Source organism: Cucurbita pepo, chromosome LG02, assembly GCF_002806865.2.
Source record: "Cucurbita pepo subsp. pepo cultivar mu-cu-16 chromosome LG02, ASM280686v2, whole genome shotgun sequence".
Lineage (NCBI taxonomy): Eukaryota > Viridiplantae > Streptophyta > Magnoliopsida > Cucurbitales > Cucurbitaceae > Cucurbita > Cucurbita pepo.
In genome coordinates this window covers 5,396,896-5,421,829 of record NC_036639.1, presented here as the reverse complement: position 1 = coordinate 5,421,829, position 24,934 = coordinate 5,396,896, and the positions used below count along the sequence as shown (strand labels likewise).

Sequence of the window (24,934 nt, the reverse complement as noted above, 5' to 3'; positions counted from 1 at the left end):
TAAACAAGATAACCATAAAGTATAGGCATCCAATTCCTAGATTAGATAATATGTTCGATGAGTTGCATGAATGTAGTTTTTTTAAATAAGATTGATTTAAATCGGGTTATCATCAAATTCACATGCATAGTGGTGATGAATGAAAAAACCGCTTTTAAAACTAAGTATGGTCTTTATGAATGGTTAGCTATGCCTTTTGGATTAATTATGCACCGTACATTCATGAGGTTAATGAATCATGTCTTACGAGTATACTTAGGTATGTTCGTGGTTGTTTATTTTGATGACATCTTTGCTTACTCTAAGTCCTTAGATGATCACTACTTTGAGAAAAAACTGTATGTACGTAAATTTAAAGAAATGTAGCTTTTGCATGAAAAAAAAAATGTAAGTGAGGTAAGAAGTTTTCATGGTCTTGCGAGTTTCTATCGCACGTTCATTAAGGATTTTAGTATAGTTCCTTCACCCTTGAGTGACCTTGTTAAGAAAAATGTTTCCTTTGTATGGAAAAATATCACGAACTTGCTTTTAATACTTTGAAACGGAAGTTGAATGAAGAATCTTTGAGTTACCCAACTTATGACAAAGAGGTTTATGTTTTGGTTCGTGCATTGCAAACCTGACAACATTATCTTTAGCCTAAATAGTTCGTTATTCATACGGACCTTGAAATTTTAAAGCACTTGAGAGGACAAAATAAACTCAATCGGTGCATGCCAAGTAGTTGAAATGTTCTCTTATGTAATAAAGTATAAACAAGGTAAAGCTAGCAGATATTGTCTTTTTTAGGCTCTACCTTTTGGGCTTCCCCTCGAGGCTTTAAAACGCGTCTGTTAGGGGAAGGTTTCCACACCCTCATAAAGGGTGGTTTGTTCTCCTTTCTTTTTGTTTAATTTTGTGAAAAAGAACTTGTCGGGGATGATTACATGTTGTTTGATGAATTTTTATTTAGAAAAGGCTAACTTTGCATACAATATTGTTCCATACGTGAGTTACTTGTAAGGGAAGCTGATGGAGGTGGTTTAATAGCGCACCATGGAGTTTCTAAAAATTATGATATACTTGTTAAACATCTTTATTGGTCTAAAATGAAACATGATGTTAATGAAGTTTGTGCCCATTACATCTGAAATGAAGGGACTAAGCAGGAACTAGAGGGATCGAGGAAGAATTTTTTTTTAAATTTCTTTATTAAAAAAATGAGACAAAATTCCAAAGTTGCTTCAAGAATTAATAAGAGATGCAAGATTGTCATCTTTAAGCCCGGAGATTGGGTTTGAGTGCATTTTTTAAAGAAAATCCAAGCTTTTACCGTGCGGAGTTCAACCTTTCGAAGTTCTTGAGCGTAGCAATGACAATGCTTACAAATTGATTTACCAGGTGAGTATGGTGTTAGTGTAGCCTTTACTGTTGTTGATTTGAGTCCTTTTGATGTAGATCATAGTTGAAATTTGAGAACAAATCCTTCTCGAGAGGGGAGAATGATATGAACTAAGACCAAGGAATTGTCATACCTCAACATCCAATTACAAGGACGAGAGCCAAGAAGCTACAACGGACTTTAATCACTTATATTATATAAGTTATGGTGATGATAAGATAAGGAATCAATACAAGGGGAATAAGATTCGGATTACCTTGTTGATCGAATATCTCAAGGCAAGAACATTGTTTGAGATTCGAATCACTCCACAAGCAAGATTGATCATGTCGAGCTTGAATGATTCTACATGCAATCTAAACTACATAGAATTGCAAAGAAACTTAGCCATTGGCTAAAGAAAAGCACAAATGCTTCTTTCTATATTTTCCAAGTCTACCTTACAAATACAACATACATGGCTTTATATAGCCTCAAAAATGAAACTACTAAAGGTATTCCAAGAGTTGTAACATTCCTACTTTATGGCCATAATTAGCCATTATGTAAATGTAACCGAAATTAAATAAAAAGTCTTAAAATACAATAACTCTAAATTACTCTAAATTGTAACCCACCCAAAATTTACAACAATCAAACTTCATTCTTCTTCAATGTAGCATGAATTGAAACATCTTTTGATAATTTTGACAACCTTTTCTTCACATCTTCATTGAAGTATATTGTATGATTGATGTCTCTTGGTTCATATCATGTGAGCTCCTCAACGAAAGTTCTAGAAGATATTAGAGTCTTTCCCTAGGTGTTATGCAAAGTTGAACCTTAAAATGGAGTTGACTCGTAGTTAAATTTATGGAACTTAGTCTATGGATGGTTACACATCTCTCTTATTGCATTATTTTAATTATAATTTTAGTTTTTGTTTATTATTTAAGTCCGCTTATGTTTATCTAACAAGAAAGTCGCTAGAATGTGTGGGTATCAATTAAGTAAAAAGACATCACAAAATCGTGCAGAGATAGCAGTCGATGTCGATACTCAACCGTTCATTTGAAGAAGAAAATGATGTCGTGGGTTGGTGGTGGGGTGCACGAGAAGAGAATAAGGTTGAAGATGGTGATGGGGCACAAATGTGGGTCGATAACTGTTTTTTTTTTTCATCCTTTCACCTTCTTCGGGTTTTCTCGATTTTCATCCTTTCACTTCCGTCGGGTTTCTCGTCGTGCTTTGGTTGTGACGTATGAAAAAGGTTATATAACATTATTTTAGTATCATATGGGGTTAAAATTTTGGTCCAAACTTTGGCAATTGGATTTATAATTGGACAAAAAAAAAAAAAAAAAAANAAAAAAAAAAAAAAAAAAAAAAAAAAAAAAAAAAAAAAAAAAAAAAAAAAAAGCATAGAATAAAATATTCCAAAAATATTCCCTCCATTATTCCCGTTTGCAAATTCTAAGTCACCTTCCATCCTCTCTCTCTTCTCCCCTCTCATTTTCCGGTCTCCTTCTTCTCTGCATTTTCGATTCCTCTACTCTTCTTTTCCAACGGGTAATCTCCGTCCTTCCTTTTGTTTACTTCTCTCAATCTGCCGGAGGTGGAGCCTTTTCAGAGCGATTCTTCGGCCTAAAGAACCGATCCAACAGTGTGGATGGAGTTGCATCGTTGATCTTCTCGCTGAGGTGATGTTTTTGTTCAATTAGTTTATTGAGCTATAATGTGTTTTGTAAGTTGTGTGTACAGAAGTGTCTAGTTGGAAATTTGTGTGGAATTCTACCTTGGAGCGTTTTGCTTTTGATTGAGTTTTGAATTAGGTGATTAGTTTGTGGGAGTTTGTAAGGTAGTCGTGAGAGTAGGATGTTTGGTTATTCTGTTGAGTTTTCCTTTGATTTCTTATGCTCTTGACGCGTATTCTTGCTGTGTTTAATGTTGAATGTTGTGATTGTAATGAGGTGTTTTAGGATGTTAGACCCTTTCTTCTTCGTTTCTTTGATATTAATAGCTTGCAGAATTGGGTTGATGCACTCATTACTTTCTAGGTGGGTTAGGTTTTTGTAAATTCTTTTCTGATTCTGTCAGCCCATAGGTGTTTTAGGATCATATTTCCTTCTGTATGATGTTGAATATTGCTCTTCTTGTTATATGACAATGTTAGCCTGAGGCCAACCTTACTGCCACCGAAACTCCACCTAAAAGTCTGTAACCTCTGCACGATCGGGTTGGCATTCTTTTGCAAATGGTTTCTAGTGCATTTTGGATATCAAGGGTATTGTGAGATCTTGTGATGGCAAAACGCTTAATTATGTAGAAACAAAATTCCAAACACAGAACATCAAAGTATTTACATTTCATTCAATTGCAACACCATCAATCTATCATGAGAAACCTTACTAATATCAGGACAAACAATATGGAGAAAGAATCACCTTCAAAGTAACAAATTCTGACACTAAATCCTCGTAGCAATCTTATGTGTACACGCCAACATTAACCACCACCTTCATCAAGCTAGAAACCTTTCCAGACATCAAGAATTTCATAGAAGATCTCAGCTATTAGATCCCTGTCTGCATTTTGTAGAAAGACATTGAATTCATCTTGGATGTCTAGAATCTTACCAAACTTCACAAGATACTGCATGCAGCAAGTCTTCAGTTTTGGTAATTGATAAAGAGATGCATTTTGGAGTCTTTCAAGCACATTCTTGGCATCAATATCTTCTAGCAGACTATCATGGCAGGTTTCTTTTAGGTCATCCATGTCATATTTATCAGCTGCATGAAGAAGTGCCAGTCTATGGGAGAGAAACTCTTCATGTTGGATATTACCATACATATAATTAAGAAAAGCCTGGCAAGCTTCAAAGGACATATCAGGGATGTTTACTGTGGATAGTTCCTTTTCTTTCAGGTCATGTGAAAACATGCTGTGGAAAACTGGTGATCGTGAAGCAAGAATAGCACGATGGGCTCCAACGCTTCCATCAGAAGCATTAATTATGATATCTGTGTGGATGCTTTCCTTCAACATTCGACCCAACGAAATAAGAGCTCGATCATTTGATCGTTTTTGTGACAGTCCATTAGCCCAGATGGAGGAAGGTTCCCCACCCTGTTAGTAATTTGACAACAATGGGTTAAAAGAGGAGTGAAAAAAAGGGTATCCAAATAGTTCTTTCCTAAACATAGGCATTGATAACTATTTTTTCTTAATAATCAGGCATAACTTTTGTCAACTGCTTCTGTGTGTGGCTTGTTTTTATCAATGATCCTTGGACTGTTTCATTATTTTTGGAAGAAATATGCAACGCAAGCGCAATGGAGAGATATTTATAAGCTCACCTCGGGCGATGCAATCTTCAAGTCAATGAATTCGATGTCAATGATGAACTTTCCTGTTAATGGAACTTCAATTGGCCAAATAAAATCGTCGTTGTTCTTAAGCTGTTTGTCTATTATGTCTGCATGGATGTGGTGGGGTAACAACATTGGTCAATAGAGGAACTGAAGGTCATAGAGAAAAGAAGAAATTCTGGAAATTAAGACTCTCTCCCCCTCCCCCTTCCACACACACACACACACAAGGGGAGGCAAAAGGATAAGAAATGAAGGCCCAAACACTTATCCAAATTTCTTAGCAGAGATTAGCCATGTTCACCCATCAATCAAGTATTTCAACTTATATTTATGAACCAGAATCTGAAGATATAGTAGAAGGTGAATAGACTTTTCTATCTGAAAACTAACTACTCTGCCTTGAAAATGTTCAGAGAACGAGAATGAAATTACCTGGATGAGTCCAAGCCTTCCGACCTCCTGCAGAGGAAACCACTCGGATGGTGAAAGATACAATTGGGGGATTGTCCCTTGTTAAGCTCGATATCTCTGGGTATAATTTAACATATAAAAGCCTGTTTTTTTCCACTGATAAATGCCTTCAATCCAAACAAAAATATTAGACATCCATATATTCCTATCCTGCTTGGATAGAGAACAAAAAGCATTAAAATCTCCAAGAAGAAGGGGGGAAAGCAGATTCTTATCACTATATCTCCTTAAAAAGAGATGGTTAGAATCTTATCCTCACCCTTAATCACTGGAATTATAGCTTCAAAAGAAATTAAAGAACAAGGAAAGAGGTAAATTTACCAGTTCCACTTGCCAATTTTGAAGGGATCGGATTTGCGGTAGGTGCAGGAAGCTAGATTCTCGATCCTCCATTGCGCGAGACGGGATGTGGTTTCTACTCTGTATGCTGAGTCACTCATCCTAGCGAACGCTAGGGCTGCGGTGATTTCATGGATGCAACCGAAGATGCCGTCGAGGAAGTGCTCTCCGGACTTCCCCAGGTTAGCTAATTCTGCAGTTATTTCTCATTAACATATGTAGAGCAACACCTGTGAAGACAAATTTCTCTCTCTTCTCTATATAAATATATCTTTCTTCTCTGCACTGCTCGCTGATCAAAGCATAAGAATCTTTGATCAAACAAAAGACGTTGATTTGTGTGTATTTATTGCTTTTATTATCTAATTTGACGCTTTCAGTTGTACCCAGCACGCCAAGATGTTGGTGATTCTTTACGTCATTGATGTTGAAGGTTTAATTTTCGGAAGAGGGTTTGAAAATGGTCTTGGGAGTATTCTTCTGGATCATCTATTGGTCCTCTTCTTTTCTTTTGGGTTTTCTTTCCCACATTAATTTTATGTTAACATTTGGCTTCAGCATTTGGCTTCGAGGCGTGGTCTTTGCTCCTTCAAAGCAAAGCATCTATTTCAATCCTTTGTTGGGATTTATTCGTAATTTCGCATGGAGGAGTCGATTGTTGGTGAATCAAGGAAGCACAAGAAATAAGAAAAACCCACTCTGCATTCATGGACCCCAGTCAGTCATGGAGGTACGCAATCTTTTTTCCCTGAAATTATATTATATGTATCTTCTTCTTGTTCTTTTCTGGAGGCCAATGATGGTCTCTTGGCCACCCGCATAAGACCATGCTGTTGTTGAAAAATACCACGCGGAATCAATTTCCGACTTCATAACCATTTTGTAATTAGATTAAATTATAAACTTTAGTATATGAATTATGTAACAAGGCAACTTTTAAAAAGTCTTTTAACATATCATTAAACTTTTTATTTTGTATTTAAAAAAATTTTAAAATTAAAAGTAATTAATAGGTTGAGTAAAATTTCCAGTTTTGTGTTAGAAAATTTATAATCTTGCTTTCAAATTTAAGAGACGATCTATTAAATATTATTTAAAATTTAGAGATTCATTAAATAACTTTCAAAATTAGTACTAAATCTGTAATTTAACCTAAAAATACGTTTTGAAAAACCTAAAAGAAACGTCTGATTTTGTAATGACTTTTAATTAAGTTTATACCTGGATTAGGTTACCTTACTCTTCCACTTTCCTCTTTGCTTTCCATAAGAAAATGAAAGGAGGTTAGGAAGTTAATAGGAATTCTGAAAGCTTCACCTTTATTTTTCAGTATTTAAATATTTCTTTTATTTTAACTTTACAGAGTTAAAAAGGAGAGTAGGGGATTTGAACTGAGTTGGTCTTTTTACCAATTTATAGCCCCTCATATTTAATATAGAATGAGAATAATAAAAAATTAGGCATGAGAACAGTAAAAACTGGCATTCCTTTGATTTCATTTAATCAGAATTACTTAAAAGTGAAATTATATTACTATTCCTATGCTTGGTTGTGTTAAGAAAGTTAATCGAACATAATATAATAATTATCAAAATACCCCCTTTGGTTTTAACCCATTATAAAAAAGATGCTAGTAAACTTCTAAAATAGAGAGCAATTATTTACACAGGACATGATTTGATTTTTATTGTTAGTTTATTTAATAATTCTGGGTAGAGTAGAAAGAGATTGAATGATACTGTTACATGATTCTCAAGTAAGTTGTGAGGTCCATAAAATAGGAGATAAAATAATTTTTCTCTTTCCAATTTTGAGGTGGACTCTACACTATAATTCAAAGACCTCATAATTGTTTGTAATTTCGAATACGATCCTTTGGATTTATTCTATGCCAGTAAATATCATACTGAAGTAAACTGTGGTTTGATGAATGATTTAGGAAGAGAGATAGAGTTTGCTCAAGTTTAGATGTAACCAAACACAGAGAAAGCCACAACATGAATTACGTATGAAGAAGAAAGGTATCAGAAAGTGGGGCATCGAAGAGGGAATCCTATGGAATCCAGTTAAGCTGAAGAATCCGAATTCCCAATATTAGAAGCAACTTCCAAATCATCCTTTCCTCGTAATACAAAAGAACTAATTTAATTAATTTTGCTGACGCAGGAACAGGTTATTGAATGGCCCATATGATGTGATATGATCTCATCTAACCTCATCTCATCCATTGCTCATTGGCTTCTGACCACTTCTGTTCTGTCAAATCAAATGGCACACTGTGTGAGCATCTTCGAAGGACGTGTTCTTTTCATTCTCTGTACGTATCTTCTTACCCTTCAACTATTTATGATCGCATGATGGAATAAGATCGGGAGAACTCCAATCATTCTCTGAATTAACTACCTGTACATCAATCAAAAGTCTCTACTCACTTCTTTATTAGATGTCACTCACTCAAGTTCAAACTTCAAACATAAATATTAAACTTTGTAGAGGTAATGATATTTGCCTCTTAAATTTAAAAGGTCTTTAAATTTATAGTTTGTATAGGTTTTTTAATTTTAAAAGTTTTTAAAAAGTCCTTTTTAAGTTTATAGTTTTATGTTCTATAAGATCCATAATTTTAATTTTGAGTCTTATATATCATTGGCCTACTTGTCACATTTTTTTTTGGAGTAGTTAGAAATTGAAAGTTTAGGGGCTATTAGATATTCAATTCAATTTTATATATAATAGATAAATTAATTTTGTATCTTATCATTTAACTAATAGAATTGTCTTAAATCTATCAAATTTTAGCCAAATTTAAGATTATAGAAAGAGATTGTGTAGGAATATTGTTTGATGAACCAGCATTATTGGATTGAAATTCAAGAAAGTTGGGGTTAACTACCTTTGAGGAGAGGAAGCTTGTAGCCAGTTTTAAGAGTAGTTTATGTTGTTAGTCAACTAATATGACAAAAAAAAGTCTATTGATTTATAATTTTTATTTTTTGAGTCTCAGAGGTTTGAAGATTATAATGTTATTAGTTATACTATATTAAAGTTGAGTTGAAAATTAGTGCATTGATAGAATTAAATAAATAAAAAAACTCATAATCTTTCTAGCAAATATAAAAGTTTGAACCACCACTAAGAGATCTAGAAAATGGCAATGGGACCCTAAAATTACTTTGTAAATTGGTGTTATAAAAAGAGAGGGACATATAAAAAAGTTAGGGAGTGGTAGATTCTGCTAATCAGTGAGGTGTGCACTACTAATTCCAAACTAACAACCAAATCACTTTTGACTAATGATCTCTCAACTTCTCCAATTACTATAAAGTATGTTATAACTTTATTAAAATATTTAATGACATATGGTATGGTTGTTAACATTTGTTTTAATGCCAATACTTAGATCTGAATCTTTAGTAGATGTACTTGCTTGGGAACTTGCTGTGTCCAACAATTTCAAAGTTTCTAAGATTATTGAAATCAGTGATTTTTTGGATTTATCTATATTGTTTGTTTTTTTAGTTAAAAGTTGTAGGTGAATTAGCAATTCGTTCATTTTGATGATTTGTAACAGTCCAAGTTTATTGCTAGCAAATATTGTTAGTTTTTCCCGTTACGTATCCTCGTTAGCCACACAGTTTTAAAACCTATTTATTAGGGAGAGGTTTCCATATTTTTATAAGGAATGTTTCGTTCCCCTCTCCAATCGACCTGAGATCTCACAATCCACTCCCTTAGGAGTCAACATCCTTATTGGTACATCACCTGGTGTCTAACTCTGATACCATTTGTAACAGCTCAAGCCCACCGCTAGTAGATATCATCTGCTTTGGCCCGTTACGTATCGTTACAACCTCATGATTTTAAAATGTGACTGTTAGGGAGAGGTTTCCACACTTTTACAAGGAATGCTTCGTTCCCCTCTCCCACTGATGTGGGATCTCACAATCCACCCCTTGGGGGCCTAGCGTCCTCGCTGGCACACCACCCGGTGTCTGGTTCTAAACCCATTTGTAACAGCTCAAGCCTACCATTAGCGGATATTGTCAGTTTTGGTCAATTATGTATCGCCGTCAGCCTCATGATTTTAAAACACATCTGTTAGAGTGAAGTTTCCACATTTTTATAAGAAATGTTTAGCTTCCCTCTTTGGTGTAGAATCTCACGTGGTTCATAAGTACGGTGATTAGATTCCAACTTTCTGGCTCTGTCAAGCACCAGTGCTCCATCTTCCAAAGCTGGTCCAGTAAAATGGTATCTCACTTCGATGTGTTTCATTCTTTGCTAAATGAATATTGTTTTCCAACTTGTAGCTAATTTCTTTTAATAAAGATAGAAGTGATATAATCTCCTTACTTACCTCAATAAGTGTAACCATAGTCAGTCGGTGTGCAGTAGAAAGAGCTACTTACTTTCTTCTACCCGAGTTACCGAAAGATCTTATATAGCATTCTTCGACCTCAACAATAGGATCACTTACTAAATATTTTTTTAAAATTCAAACCACGTCTAATATCTTTTCAGGTAAAGACAAGAGCCCCATATATGGATGATGACGTCAGTTGATGAGGCCATAGAATCAAGTGACGGTTAGTTAGATTTCTACAATTAAGTTGTAGTCTAGATGTTAGGGCGTGTCAATCGTTCTAACTTTTGATTAGAGAGGTTTTTTTTCCTTCTTTTTAACCTTGTTATTTCTACAGTGCCACTATTAAACTTTTAATAAATTTATGAACATTTTAACCCATGGCAAAGCAAAATTTTTCTAATGAATTTTTCGCATACCATAGCTAAGACATACATGTAATAACAATCTTATATCTATAGAATTATTTGTACATGTGTAAACTAACATTTTCACCTTAAATTGATACATTTCTAAAAATAAGTATAGATAGATAAATAAATAAATAAAAAATTAATTTAGGGTTCCTATGGATACAGTTTCAAAATTTAATGGTATAAATGGTTTTCAAAAAGGTATAGAGTTTCAAATTTTAAAGGTATATTGAAGCTGATGAAAGTTTCAATGTTTTTTCAAAAGAAAAAATTGAAAAAAAAGAAAGAGAGATATAAAATAATGATGATGGACAGCCAATAGTGACCACTGGTTTTCTTTCTTAGCTTGAAAGGCAATAAATATTTTATAAACTAAAAAAATGTTAGTTTGAAAATAATAAGAAAGAAGCATTGAATAGCTTTCCTTTTTAAGTTGATGTACTAATAATTGATTCATTGATTTACAATAAATAAATGATTTTATTGATATATATCTTAAAGGCTAAGAATTAAAAATGGGCTTTTCTTTTTCTTTTTCTTTTTTCTTTTTTGCAACATAGATGGCGTCTTCTATTTTATCATGTGCACATCTTATATAAACACCCAAGTTTTTGTCTTCTATTCCTTAGTTTCCACATTTGACTAACCTCCCCTTTTTTTTTTTTTTCAACAATTTCACCCACCCATGATTCTATCACCTTCCATTTAAGTTACGATCATATTTGTCCAAAGCATGTTGCTTATGGCCGCATGACAGATGTCCTAGTCTTGCTTGTTCGGGTCGGTTGACAGAGATGTCAACCAATTGAGTGGGGGAGGATGTCACGGTCATACATGTCCAAGGCGTGTTGTCAATAGCCACATGACAGATATCTCGATCTTGCTTGTCCAGGACGTATTGTCCATGGTTGCATGCCCGTTCCAAACCCCTTTTACATGCTTTCATCCTAGATAAGTCTTTACTATTCCATATTGGATCAGTATAAAGGTGTTTGACCGTTCACCAAAATCGTGTCTACACCTGTAAAGGCTAAAATGCCCCATAATGTACTATAGGGGGATATTAGAGTTAGAATGAGGAGAGATTTTGTTTTCAATTAACTAAACGTACATAAACCGTAATGAAAGACAATATTCGACTAAAATAAAAGGTTAAATATGATACCTATGTAAACCCTAATTGAAAGCTAAATATCTTTAATGATACAAATTATTTGACTATAATAAAACGTCAAATAATACTATAATTCACTACCCACCAACCATTCAGCTTGCACTGAGGTTTGTTGGTCGTAAAACTCTTGTAAAAAGTTGGTCACAAATGACGAAGCCCACTATTTCATGCACTTCAAATGGACAACTAAGAAAAGCACCCAAATTGGTTACATTCCACCACACTTCAAATGAAACTTAAGTGGAAAAAACTAAGAAACTTCTAGGATGTTATGAGTGAGTAAAAAAAAACCACACAAGATTTGTTAGATTCCATGACAGTTCACACGAAACCAAGTGGAAAAAACTAAGAGACTTCTAGGATGTTATTGTGAGATCCTACATCGGTTCGAGAAGGGAACAAAGTATTCTTTGTAAGGGTGTGGAAAACTCTCTCTAGCAAACGCGTTTAAAAATCGTGAAGCTGACAACGATACATAACAGGTCAAAGCAAACAATATCTATTAGTTCAAGGTCAAACCCCGAGTGAGTAAGCAAGGGCGTGCCTCATGTAAGTTTGTGGTATCACCACAAATTCCCTTTGGAGCTTTACTTGGAGGGAGCTGCAATTCCAAAAGCTGAAGTTGTTATTCAAATACAGACACCTGTTTTGGTTCAACTTTATTTCAGCTTTTAAAGCACATCCCTCTTTTCCCAATATCAATAAACACCTCAGTTAATTGGCCTCACACCCTTTATCAAAAGCTTCTTTAGTTCCCCATTTTCTTTTACTTATCCTTGATTCTGAGGATTCTCATTCAGCCTTGCTTAGATGCCTCCTCTATCTCCTCCTCCTTCTCCTCCTCTGCTGCCACCGCCACCACCGAGCCCTCTCGTGCCTCTGTCGGAAAGTTCACCGTCCCATGAAGCAGCTGCTCTTCCAACAACCATACCATCCCCTGCCTCAGCAGCAGTCACTCAAGCATCTGCTGCTCTTATCCCTGCTGCTTCACCTTCAAGACAGGCAGACCTGACTCCTTTGGAGCAAATAGTCATACAAGATCAAGCTACAAGACCACACACTCCACTGCTGAATCCAAATACCATAGATTCCAGTAACTACAGAAAATCACAATTACTACAGCAAGCTCGGCCACGCCAAACCAATCCAATTATATGGTGTTTTGCAATCTTGTGTCTCATTTTTAGTCTTCTCCTCATCTTCCTTGGAATTGCAACTTTAATCATTTTCTTGGTTGTTAGACCAAGAAATCCTATGTTTGACATACCCAATGCAAGCCTCAGCACCATCTACTTCGACGCACCTGAATATCTCAATGGTGACTTCACCGTTCTCGCAAACTTCACCAACCCGAATCACAGAATCGATGTAAGATACGAAAACGCAGACATAGAGCTCTTTTTTGGGGATAGACTCATAGCAACTCAAGCAATCCAGCCTTTCAGTCAAAGAAAAAGAGAAGTGAGGTTACAACCTGTTCACCTGATATCCAGTCTGGTTTACTTGCCACAGAATTCCGGGTTCATACTTCGACGACAGGTACAGAACAACAAAGTAATCTATAACATCAGAGGAACTTTCAGAGTTAGAGCTTCACTGGGTGCCATCCATTACTCATACTGGTTGCATAGCCGATGCCAGTTGGTGATGACTAGTCCACCAACCGGTGTTTTAGTTGCTCGGAGTTGCAACACCAAGAGGTGAAGAAGCGAAATGTATATAATTGTATACCTTCTACAATATCACTGCATGGATTGTCCAAATTACAGATATGAATATAAGTCTGAACAGGTTTGAAACATCAGTTAAAACACTATTTTTTGGATTCTACATACTCATACTTAATGCAAGGAAAATACTGGATCAAATAGGGCTTGTTTGTGGACCTTTTAGGTGACTTTTCACTCACAATTAGTATGAGTGAAACCTAGGATCAACCAACATATATGGCTCTGAGAAAAGCTTCAGGGGAATTGTCTCAGAGTATCAATCAAATATCCCTTGAAGATTCTCTGCTACAGAACATTGTCTAATTCTACCATACTTACTGCTGGGAATCCCATAAAGATTGCTAGACAAACGGCTACACAATTTTGAACCCAAGACCTTAAAGTGCATCTAGATCTACAGCATGTTAGTTGTCCCTTTTGACAGATAATTGAATTCCACTATACCATATGTTATCAATTAATCCAATCAAAGATTTCATTATTAAGCATGTCCCCAAATGAATATTTAAAACAGATAACCATATATGAAATATAAAGCTTAGATGGGGAAAAACCAGCAAAACTCATAATACTCCTAGTGATTAAATTTAAGCCTAGATGGGGAAAAAAACTAGCTCCCTCACATTGCATAAATTACATTCACAAGATTACTTTGTTCTAAACTAGAAAACAATTACTGGATGAGCGCAGGACAAGATATAGCTCAATCTTACAATCAAAAACGTTTTCCAAGACAAGGGATGGAAAAGTAAGAAACGCCATCAAAGGACACTATTGAACATTAAAATAAAAAATTAAAAAAANAAAAAAATAAAAAAAAAAAAAAAAAAAGAATGCTCTAGAGTCTAGTCAAATCCGCAAATCTAAAACTGAAGGGAATAAGAGAGAATTTACTGGAGAATTCCTATAGAAACATCAACCGATCTCCTTTATGACATAAAGTGATACAGATGTGTTGAGAGCCAAAACTGTAAGATAATTCCTGAAGAGGCAAACTAAATCTTGAAACTTCTACAAAAAGATCATAGATTTTACATTCTAATTGTAGAAATTTGAAGAGCTCTGAAGTTGAGATTTCAAATTTTCTGAATGTAATAGATTAGATTATTTCCTTTTCGTTATAGAAGTTTGTCTATTTAAGGTAACATCATTCTAACCAAATAACCTTATCCATCAGTTTAATCAAAATCAGTCCTGTCTCCAACGAGTTCCACAAAACCATGAAGAAATCCCAAATTCAATGGCTAAACTGGTCCCTTTAGAGTTCGCCATGATTGGACGAAAAAGCCAAAGAAGGGTGGACACGAGGCGGTGTGGCCAGCAAGGACGCTGGCCCCAAAAGGGGGTGGATTGGAGGGTCCCACATCGATTGGATAAGGAAACGAGTGCCAGCGAGGACGTTGGCCCCGAAAGAAGGTGGATTGTGAGATCCCACAGCGGTTGGGGGGGAGAACGAAGCATTCTTTATAAGAGTGTGGAAACCTCTCCCTAGTAGACGCGTTTTAAGACCTGAGGGGAAGCCCGAAATGGAAAACCCAAAGAGGACAAATACATTATTATATTCCTTTTGTACCTATGAAATGAGTCCATCACAAATTTCATTGGTAAAGTATGAGTTTTGTTTCTTATCTTACAAAACAACCTCATTTCCTTTTTCTTCATTTTCTTATCATAGAACAAGAATTGTTTACAGAACCATTGACAGCAAAACTTCTAACTTCTAACTTCTAAGCCTCACATCATAATAACTGTAACTTAAACACTCAGAAATTCCTCCTCCTCATCCACTAAATAGTAATATAAATTGGNAAAAAAAAAAAAAAAAAAAAAAAAAAAAAAAAAAAAAAAAAAAAAAAAGTAGGAAAACATCTTTCAAGTGAGTTATGATGGTGGATCTTTCTCCATTGGGTTCAGAGTTCATCAGGTGTCTTAGCAGAGATGGATAAGGCGTGCAGTCCAAAATGCAACTCTTCTTGCAACAGATTATAAATAAGCCTATGACTTTTCACTAAGCTCCAACATTAAGACCCCCGCACAGAAGGCCTCACTCTTGCAGCATATAAGCCTCAACCCAGGTAACCCATAGGGAATTAGCCCTAACTATCAAAATCAAGAAACTTCATCACAGTAACAAAGTTCTCAGACTTAAGATGCCTAATACCAAGATCATCCTCCCTATGTGGAAGGAAAATATTTGCCCAGACTACCTTGGCGACATGTTCAACCTGATTGATAACCTGAGCAAGAAGCACAAAGACACCGACATAGAACACCTTAAAACTCTAAAAACATAATGAATGAGTTGCAACCTATTAGCACAGGAAAGGGAATGTACAACCCAACTACTAGCACAAGCAGTAATTCGCTCTAGCAAAGGCTCGCAATCTTGATATGTCAACCGTCCCGATATCAAAAGAAGGCCTAGGTAACGCAAGAGAAGCCTAGAAACCCCAAAAAGTCAGCCAACCTCTACGTATCAAGAACACGTATAAGGCTTCGAACCTTTGCAAGAAAATTTATACATACCTCAGACGATCTTGATCACACTACTAAAAACCATTAAATCGTCAGCGAAACAAAATGTCAGCCAGATTCACTCACACTGATGAAGAAAGAAAACCCCATAACCATCACACACACAAAAATACAGAGAGAGTGAATCACCCCAACGAAGCCCCCACCAGCCCAAGAAAATCAGCAAAGAATCTTCACCAAGATAAAAAATCGGGTACTTAATGTTATCTCTAATCTAATAACAAACTGGAGCGATACCTTAAAAAATGAAATCTCAATCGTCAAAATCATAGGCCTTCTGCAAATTCACCTGAAGAACACAACGAGGAGGACCCGACTCCAGTGATTCCTCCCAACCATCTCTTGCAATATTATAGAAAACTTATTCAAAGAACCGTCGTAGATTCAATGCCTCACAATGATCGACTGCTTGGTGTACAATCAACATCAACCCCCTAGGAGCTCCTACTTATACCCAAACACCATAAAACCATGTCGTGGGCTCGCTTAGACTTACCATTTAGGTTCTACCAAATCTCTCTCTAACTTGCTTGCTAGTCTCTTAGAGCTCGCTAACTAGGCTAATGGGTAGCCGAGTTCGAGCTATCTAGATCATTGCGTTCTATTCCTAGTGTATGTTGTCTTATTTCCAACTTTGATCTATATTTGCTACATATAACCACCCGGGTAATCAGCCTAACCCTAATAGTCTCACAATGAAAATGTGACACAAGAGAGAGTGACCCTCGTGTATGTCGGCTCTATGTAGTACCTTGCATTGCTTTGATAAGATTACTATTTCGGAATAGTTGGAGACCCGTAACCGCATCCACATAGTATACTTGCTGCACTGATAGGTACATGTATGTTATACTACGTACCAATGTGGTCCCTATCACTAGTGACATAATTTTATTTCTCTTTAATTCTCTTAATTTATTTTTTCATTCAAATTTGAGTTTTATGTAACTTCGGAGAAGGGGTTCCTCCTCACAAAAAGGGTCGCAGTGACCAAGCCTGAGTGACTGTTTACCAAAAACACAGGTCTCCACAAAGTCGTAAGACCATGTATGGGGGCTGACGTTTGTCCAGTGCCGGAAGGGCAAGGAAGTTGGTGACCTGATGACAGGAGAGCCGGCGACCGAAGCCTCGGTGAACAACGACCGTAACTATAACGATCCTAAGGTAGCGAAATTCCTTTCCTTATTGGGTAAGTTCCAACCGGCACGAAATGCGTAACAATCTGGGTACTGTCTCAGAGAGAGTCTCTGGGAAACTGGGTCAAACAACTAAAACTAATGAAGCCAGTAAGTTTAATTTATACGAATTTAGTCTCTCATAATTTTATAATTTTATTTAATAAAATAAGAAAAAAACTAAAAAATATAATTTAACATTTTTTTTCTTTCTTAAAATAATGCAATTCAAGTAAGAGGTAGATATTTAAAACTAATTATTATTGTGCGTATAATTTTTATTAAGTAAAAAAAAAAAAAAAAATATATATATATATATATATATATATATATATATAATATTCCACTTTAATATAGAGAAAAATTGGAAAATAAAAGTTTAATTAATTAATTTTCATATTAATTTCAAAGCTTTTGTGACAGCGAGGAAATAATTGGAAGAAATTCTGTTTAGACAGCTTCTGGAGATATCTCTCACCGATCTCACCGCTGTAAGTCAACCGAAAGCCTACCGGAGCACGGAGGCGAAGAATCCAAGATGAGCGTCATCGACCTTTTGACCAGAGTAGACGCGATCTGCCAGAAGTATGACAAATACGACGTAGAGAAGCAGAGGGATCTCAATGTCTCCGGCGATGATGCCTTTGCTCGACTTTATGCTACTGTCGAAGCCGACATTGAAGCTGCCCTCCAGGTTTGTCCCCGATCCCTCAGTCAATTTCTCAGTTTCTACTTCTTGTGCTGCTGGATAGGGGAATCAAGGTTATTGGTAGCTTGTTATTTTTCTGATGTAGGTTTAATTCAGTGGATTACTTGTGGTTTGGAGTAATTCGTAGAGGATTGAGTATTTTAATTTTGCGGCGAGGAGGTTTGGATTCTATTTTCGGTGTTATTTTGTTGTGCAGAAAGCGGAGGATGCTTCCAGAGAAAAGAATAGGGCGTCGGTGGTGGCGTTGAATGCGGAGATTCGTCGTACTAAGGCTCGATTACTGGAGGAGATCCCCAAGTTGCAGAGATTGGCTCTAAAGAGGGTGTGTGTTCATTGTCTTTACAATTTTTTTTAAAATTTTACTCTGATTACTCAAATTCCATCTTGAAACCTAGATGTTTCATATGAATTGATGAGAAGATTGTGATTAAAGGATTGGTTCCTTAAATTCATTATGCATTTAGTTTGGTTTTGGAATTTTTATACTTTATTGAAGTTAAGTCATTGGATTTGAATTGCATATCTTCTATCTCTAGATTGCATCGATGGTCTCATTATCTATTTACAGGTGAAGGGGCTATCAACTGAAGATCTCACCACTCGAAATGATTTGGTGCTTGCATTGCCCGATAGGATTCAAGCCATACCAGATGGGACTGCTACTTCCACGAAGAAGAATGGGGGTTGGACATCCTCTGCTTCACGCACTGAAATAAAATTTGACTCAGGTGATGCATTAAACTCGGTTAAATTTCGTTCTACCATTTTTGTAAATCTTTCTACTTTTAGTTGTGGATACCATGAATTAATCATATCTTTGATCTGCACATTTGAATTGATAAAGACGGGCGATTTGATGATGAGTACTTCCAACACACTGAGGAGTCGAGTCAGTTCAGGCAAGAGTATGAAATGCGGAAAATGAAGCAGGTTAATCATATGTATCCCTTAGTGTAGTCTCTTTATTCAAGAACCTGCTTTCTAGTTAATGGCTGTCATTTAAACCCTTCGTTTTGATGCATATGCAGGATCAAGGATTGGACATGATATCAGAAGGGTTGGACACTCTGAAGAACATGGCTCATGATATGAATGAGGTTACTTACCTTCTATGCCCCAATTTTCCTTTTTTCCATATCAACATATTAGTAGATTGTGATTGTGGGATGTTATTTGCAGGAAATAGACAGGCAAGTTCCTTTGATGGACGAGATCGACACTAAGGTAACAATATCTCTCTCATAATATGTATATATTTTTTACTTATGCATACATATATGTAGATATGTACTTGCAAATTCAGTGTTCATATTTATAATCATTACCAAATGTGCTTTATGTATCATATCAGGTGGACAAGGCTGCATCTGATCTTAAGAATACCAACGTCAGATTAAAGCACACAGTTAACCAGGTTTTGATTTGTTCCTCTGATTTCTATTATTTAATCTTTATCGTCAGTTCCTGACATGTATACCCTTGTGCATGCACAATACCTAGATTTGTATGTATATTTGTCACACATTTGTAAGTTCATCTAATGTGAACTTTATTTTTCTACAGCTAAGGTCCAGCAGAAATTTCTGTATTGATATCATTTTATTGTGCATAATCTTGGGCATTGCTGCCTACCTATACAAGTAAGTTCTTACATTCCACCTCATTGCCCCTAAAGAAGAAGGATACTTAAAATCATTGAGCATTTCTATATTTTTTTAAAATTCTCCTCATGTGTTATGTTTACTATTTCCATCACATAATGAATCTGACGTACATATCTATAATTTGGTACATGTTGCACTGGGAAATGAGACTGCAACATTTATCTATTCTTCTTCTTTCTCTCTGTCTTCTCCTTTCTTTCATCATTAGTGTTGGTGTTCTTCTTGGATTAAGTCTCGTATTAAAATTATCTGAGGAATAGGCATCTGAAAAGAATAGAGAAGCCTAGATCTCTGGAGGTATTGGTTAATTGACAATTGATAGGCTTGGCTTCTTGTCGAATGTGCAATCTATTGGGAACCTCTTTTGGGTTGTGATAGTTAATGGGAATCACAAAATTATCTTGGGGAATGGCCTTAGGTGCTGTCCCAGACAATCTCATATCAATTATAAACTGTAATAGGGTCTTAACTGCTCTCCCATCCATATATCCTTAGAAAGATTATACTAATTTTGTATGGTGACTGTGATTATACAAGTTCATGATTCTGATCCTATCTAGTTGATCGAGCTTTCCATGTTCAACTGGAGTAGTATTACTGGGGAATTGTTGAAATCTATGCCAATTTGGATTTTTACTTATTCATTTAATGTATTACGTTGGTTAACCTCATACTATAAAACGCGAGATTCCTGTTACCCCCAGGGATGCCCTATTAGTGCAAGGTTTTGGGATGTCTATAAATAACCTTTCAAGGTCCTAGGTTCAGTCTTTTAGGTTGAAAAGCTGGTAACTCAAACCCTTGCCCAGAATTAGAGAGAGTAGGCCTTGGGTATAATAATGCAAGGAATGACCCCTTATAATAATATATTGGTTATATTTTATATTAAAAGAAAGTGATGTTCCTTTTAGAACCAAAGATGGAGATTTCATGATTTCTCTGGCTGGAACCATTGCCTTTACTTTAGAGATTTTGTCATGTATATTACATATCGAAACTGTTTATATTTTAGCTGAAGCTCTATAATCGAGTTGCTTCCTCTGCAGTGTGTTGAAGAAATGAGCCAACAGAGGGAAAATCTTCTTGCTAAGATGAGTATCAATATTTTAGCACATTATCTGATGGTGTTTGTGATGTTTACTAATATTTGTATGCATATTCTTTTTCAAACAAGTCGCTGCATTGGCAAATCTTTGTTATCATGCTTGATTATTGAATGTTGCACTCATCAAATCAACCTCTCATTACTTTGGACTTGAAATGTGAACTCTGATCTCCATGATGGATATTTTAGCTCCATACGTAGGACTCTGATCGATTATGATGGATAAATTGGATAGAATGCAACAATACATACTTTTAGGCATTTATCCAAATATAGAATTGATAAGTTCACGTTATAGTATGAACCAATCTCTAGGTCGAGTCGTCAATAAGAACCATGTAATTAAAGTGGCTTAGAGGAAATGAGTTCAAGTTAGAGTGGTTACTTATATGAAATGTGGTATAGATTGAAATAGAGTCACAGTGTTGTAAGAGTTCATATATGCATGTATCACTTTTCTTTTTGAATATTTTGTCAGGAGGGTTGGAGAAGTATAATTGAATTATAAGCATATTGTTTATTAAATTGATTAGTAGTATATCAAAATATAAACGATTCCATCCTAATTATGAATAACTTGCTAATGATAATAATATATTATGTATTAGATACATTAAAGTAAACTATATATATTAAATTTGAATGAGATTTTGAAAAGTAATCCAGGTTGGGAGATTTTTAAGAGATTTGAATTAAATTCAATATGTTATATTAATTTAATGTATTATTTGATTTTACAAAAATTCTAGAATGATTGAGATGAATGAAAAGAGAGATATCTATACCAATAAATCTTTCTTAAAAGAATCTCAAAGTCCATATATTCTTCAAGGTAATTAGTGCTTGGCCTTTAACTACTTTCCAAAATTTCTAAATTGTTCATATCTGCTTTAGCCCATAATCTTTTGGAATGTGATTTACAAAATTAAAGGAAGTTATGGGTTTGATCATCCTTTCATGCATAAGAACTTATTTTAGATAATACCTCAATAGATTATGAACACTTCAATAGATTATGAACACTTCCAGAGAAGAGAAGGATCCAATTAAAAGAAACAAACAAATATAAACAACACTTATGAACTGGGTTTTATAAGTTAATCCAACAATAGAATTTTCATGAGATTATTTGTCTGCATGCACTGCAACCATTTAAAAAAAATTAAAAAAAAAAAATCAATTAAAAGATAAATGTTTAGAACACCTAAATAGATTTAAAATTTAGTCTTAATCTCCTCAACAATTGGGCATTTGGTCTAGTGGTATGATTCTCGCTTAGGGTGCGAGAGGTCCCGAGTTCAATTCTCGGAATGCCCCAACTTTTTTTCTTATTTTTTATTCCTTCCCTTTCAATATCGAGCCTCCGACACATTGGGACCACACAAATATCTCCGGCTCAAAATTAAAATGGGCCTTTTTGTTGTGGGCTTGGGAACCAACATTTATCATATATATATCTTTTTCTTTTTTAATTTTTATAATCATATATATATATATATATATAATTGGTAGAGAGTATGATAATATACTAAATACAATTTTCTCGTCGATAAAATTGAAACTCCATACTTTTTTTGTCGAGAAGATAGGTCTAATTGAGCCATACTCAAATTTGTAGACCATTAAACATAGTTCAAAATTTTAACATTTTTACTGTTATTTGAAATTCCCGTATGCAATACAAGCGGAGTATTGATGAAAATTTTGATTTGAATTTGACTAATGAGAAATTAGAGATGAAATCAGAGGTTAGTTGCCAGAGAATTCCGGTGTTGGATGAAAGTCGCTAATTTAGGAAATGATCATGGGTTTATAATCAAGAAATACCATCATCTCCATTGGTACGAAGCCTTTTGGAGAAACCCAAAGCGAGAGCTTATGCTCAAAGTGGAGAGTCGTGTTCATCTAACACCCGAGTTCATACTTCGACGGCAGGCAGGTACAGAACAACAAAGTTCTCAATAACATCAAAGGAACTCTCAGAGTTGGAGCTTCACTGGGTATCATCCATTACTCCTACTAGCCGATACCAGTTGGTGATGAGTAGTCCACCAACCACAGCTTTAGTTGCGTGGAGTTGCAAGACCAAGAGGTGAAGAAGTGGCTTACACCATTTTTTGGATTCTACATTCTCAAACTTAATGCAAGGAAATTCAGATCAGACATGGCTTCTGTGTGAACTTTTTTGGTGAGATTCTTCACTAACAATTGACATAAAAGGTGAACGTAGGATCAACCAATACATATAGACTTCAGAAACACAACTGACAAAGAAAAATCTAAGTTAAAACCAGAACTCCCTTGAGAATTCTCTGCCAATCACTTTTTTTTGTTGAAAAGAACTACATTGTCAAATTCTACCACACTTGCTGCTGGGAATCTTATATGCCCTATGGCTACCTAGATAAAAGTGTCTAGATTTTCAGCTTGTTAGCTGTTCCCTCGACTGATTCTTCCACTATACCATCATCTATTATCAATGAATCCAATCAAAGATTCCAGTACTAAGCATATTCTCTAATGAATATTTAGAACAGAAAACTAAGCATGAGATAAGGAAAGGTTTGAAATAATAAGGATCATAACATCCTGATCATTCTATCTTCAAACTATGAATGCACCAATACCAAAGGGGAAGATGGACTATAGTTGATTTAAAGGCAAGCTGACTGACAGAAGTTAAGGCAATAAATTTCATTTAGAATAATGCATACAAGCAAATCCGAATCATCTTGGTTATTAAACTGTTCATTAAAATCAAGCATCTCCCTGAATCTAAAACTGAAGGAATAAGAGATTATTTACTTCACAATAGAACAAAGAGCATGGAGAATTCATATTCAAACATCAAACTGGATCCAGAATGTAGCTGAGAGCCAAAATTGGAAGATAATTCCTCAAGAGGTAAACTAAAAACTGGAAACTTCTAAAAAAAGAATCAGAAATTTGAAGAGCTACAAAGTTGAGATTTAAAATTTTTCTTTGGCGTATGATTCTAGTTGCTTGATGGGCTTAACAATTCATTCTAAAATTTGTTGAGAACGGAGATGAATGTAATAAAGTACAAGTGCTGATTCTCATCTTATAAAACGCCCTCCTCCTTACCTTTTTCCTTATTTTCCTATCATAGAACAAGAATTGTTTGCAGAACCAATGACAGCAAAACTTCAACTTCTAAGCCTCAAATTGTAATAACTATAACATCATAAACACTCCTCAGAAATCACAGAAGTTCCTCTTCCTCATCCACTAAATAGAAATAGAGATAGAATACAGAAAATAAATGAAGGAAAACATGTTTCAAGTGAGTTATGATGATGAACCTTTCTCCATTGGGGCTTCAGAGTTCATCAGGTGTCTTGGCCGAGATGGACAAGGCGTGCAGTCCACTCTGCAACTCTTCTTGCAACAGATTATAAATGAGCCTATGCCTTTTCACTAAGCTTTTCCCTTCAAACTCCTTTGACACAACCTTCAAGTTAAAGTGCGTCTCTCCATCGCTACCCCTTACCCCAGCATGCCCTGCATGCTGGTACGAGATATCTTCCACATTCAATTCCACTGGATTAAGCTCTTTCTCCAGTTTCTCCTTAATTCTCTTCCCTCTACTTCCCAATGCACCAGAGTTATCACTTCCTTTATCTCCCAACTTCGATTCCCCATTTGGTTTCTCAGCATCAGTTTTGGAAACTGATTCTACTTTTTCCGCAGCATCATCTATTTGCGACGATGAAATCGCACTGCCATTACCTTTTTCTGATTCCACAAGTAACCCAAGCGCCTTCCTCTGCATCAATCTCAACATATTCAAAAACCCATTATTTCTAGAAGGCGTGAGGCTCTGTTGAAGACCAAGAAGAACAACAAAATCAGGAGAAACCCTAATAACCTCCTCCACAGGGCGATTAGAGAGTCCTTGAACGAGGAGAGCGGCAAGGCCCTTGGTTAGAGCAGAGTCCGAATCGGCCTCATACACAACATTCTTATTCGAATCCAAATAAGCCCTAACCCAGACCTGAGAAACGCAACCCTCGACCTTATTAGACTTGTTCTTGAACTGGGGGTCGAGGGGTTCGAGCTTTTTGCCATAGAACAGAAGCTGCTCGTATTTGGCCCTCGAATCCTGAACTGATTGAAAGAGCTTGACTATTTCTTGAAGCTTAGGAGGGAGTTCTTCCACGGGTTGCAGAGGCTTGGAGGAGGAGGCGGAGGCCGACAAGGAGAGTGACGACGGCGATTTGGAGGTAATCCTTTGGAAGGAAATGGATCGAAAGAAACAGAAATTGTGAGAAGGAGAGGAGATCAAAGCTTTGGGGAATTGAGAAACGATTGGGGATTCTGTTGTGAGCAATCGAAGCCTAGAGGACGACATGGCGTACAAATTTTTGGAAGCGCTGAGCCACAACTGACGGAGTCGAGAAGGGATGGGTCTTTGGAGAATCAGAATTGGAGATGACAATTAAATCGGTGGGGAAATTAGTTTTAAGATAATATAATTATTTCAGATTATTGCAATTTTGAT

The 24,934-nt window shown here is 35.8% G+C and overlaps 4 protein-coding genes, 1 long non-coding RNA gene and 1 other non-coding gene across 12 annotated transcripts; 4 read left to right on the top strand and 2 right to left on the bottom strand.

Annotated features, from left to right (window-relative positions):
* The first annotated feature begins 2,824 nt into the window (after positions 1-2,824).
* LOC111788658 lies at positions 2,825-10,285 on the top strand. Of its 7 annotated transcripts, none has more exons than XR_002814190.1 (7): positions 2,825-3,060; positions 5,148-5,266; positions 5,551-5,726; positions 6,103-6,274; positions 7,484-7,609; positions 7,711-7,861; positions 10,066-10,285. It is a non-coding gene; the product is annotated as an uncharacterized LOC111788658 (long non-coding RNA). The 7 variants fall into 7 exon arrangements; XR_002814192.1 differs by lacking the exon at positions 2,825-3,060 and adding an exon at positions 4,424-4,537; XR_002814193.1 differs by lacking the exon at positions 2,825-3,060 and adding an exon at positions 4,882-5,046.
* Positions 3,679-5,778, bottom strand: LOC111788657 (BTB/POZ domain-containing protein At1g55760-like). The gene is made up of 4 exons (XM_023669085.1): positions 5,527-5,778; positions 5,167-5,312; positions 4,720-4,838; positions 3,679-4,489 (listed from the first exon to the last, which is right to left on the bottom strand). Exons 1-4 carry the CDS (start codon positions 5,643-5,645, stop codon positions 3,887-3,889), a joined length of 987 nt encoding a protein of 328 aa, XP_023524853.1. The 5' UTR covers positions 5,646-5,778; the 3' UTR covers positions 3,679-3,886.
* Positions 10,286-11,580: 1,295 nt separating the features above from the next.
* On the top strand, positions 11,581-13,961 carry LOC111787482. The gene has a single exon (XM_023667454.1). It carries the CDS (start codon positions 12,305-12,307, stop codon positions 13,196-13,198), a length of 894 nt encoding a protein of 297 aa, XP_023523222.1. The 5' UTR covers positions 11,581-12,304; the 3' UTR covers positions 13,199-13,961.
* A 3,376-nt stretch (positions 13,962-17,337) lies between these two features.
* LOC111785390 (syntaxin-71-like) lies at positions 17,338-20,589 on the top strand. Its single transcript, XM_023665802.1, has 9 exons — positions 17,338-17,628; positions 17,840-17,965; positions 18,212-18,371; positions 18,488-18,573; positions 18,672-18,740; positions 18,823-18,867; positions 18,995-19,057; positions 19,207-19,283; positions 20,354-20,589. The coding sequence occupies exons 1-9, from the start codon at positions 17,473-17,475 to the stop codon at positions 20,367-20,369; spliced, it is 798 nt and encodes a 265-aa protein (XP_023521570.1). The 5' UTR covers positions 17,338-17,472; the 3' UTR covers positions 20,370-20,589.
* A 1,068-nt stretch (positions 20,590-21,657) lies between these two features.
* Positions 21,658-21,729, top strand: TRNAP-AGG. The gene has a single exon. It is a non-coding gene; the product is annotated as a tRNA-Pro (tRNA).
* A 1,731-nt stretch (positions 21,730-23,460) lies between these two features.
* LOC111789376 (sufE-like protein 1, chloroplastic/mitochondrial) lies at positions 23,461-24,882 on the bottom strand. Its single transcript, XM_023670130.1, has one exon. It carries the CDS (start codon positions 24,782-24,784, stop codon positions 23,753-23,755), a length of 1,032 nt encoding a protein of 343 aa, XP_023525898.1. The 5' UTR covers positions 24,785-24,882; the 3' UTR covers positions 23,461-23,752.
* Positions 24,883-24,934: the final 52 nt, after the last annotated feature.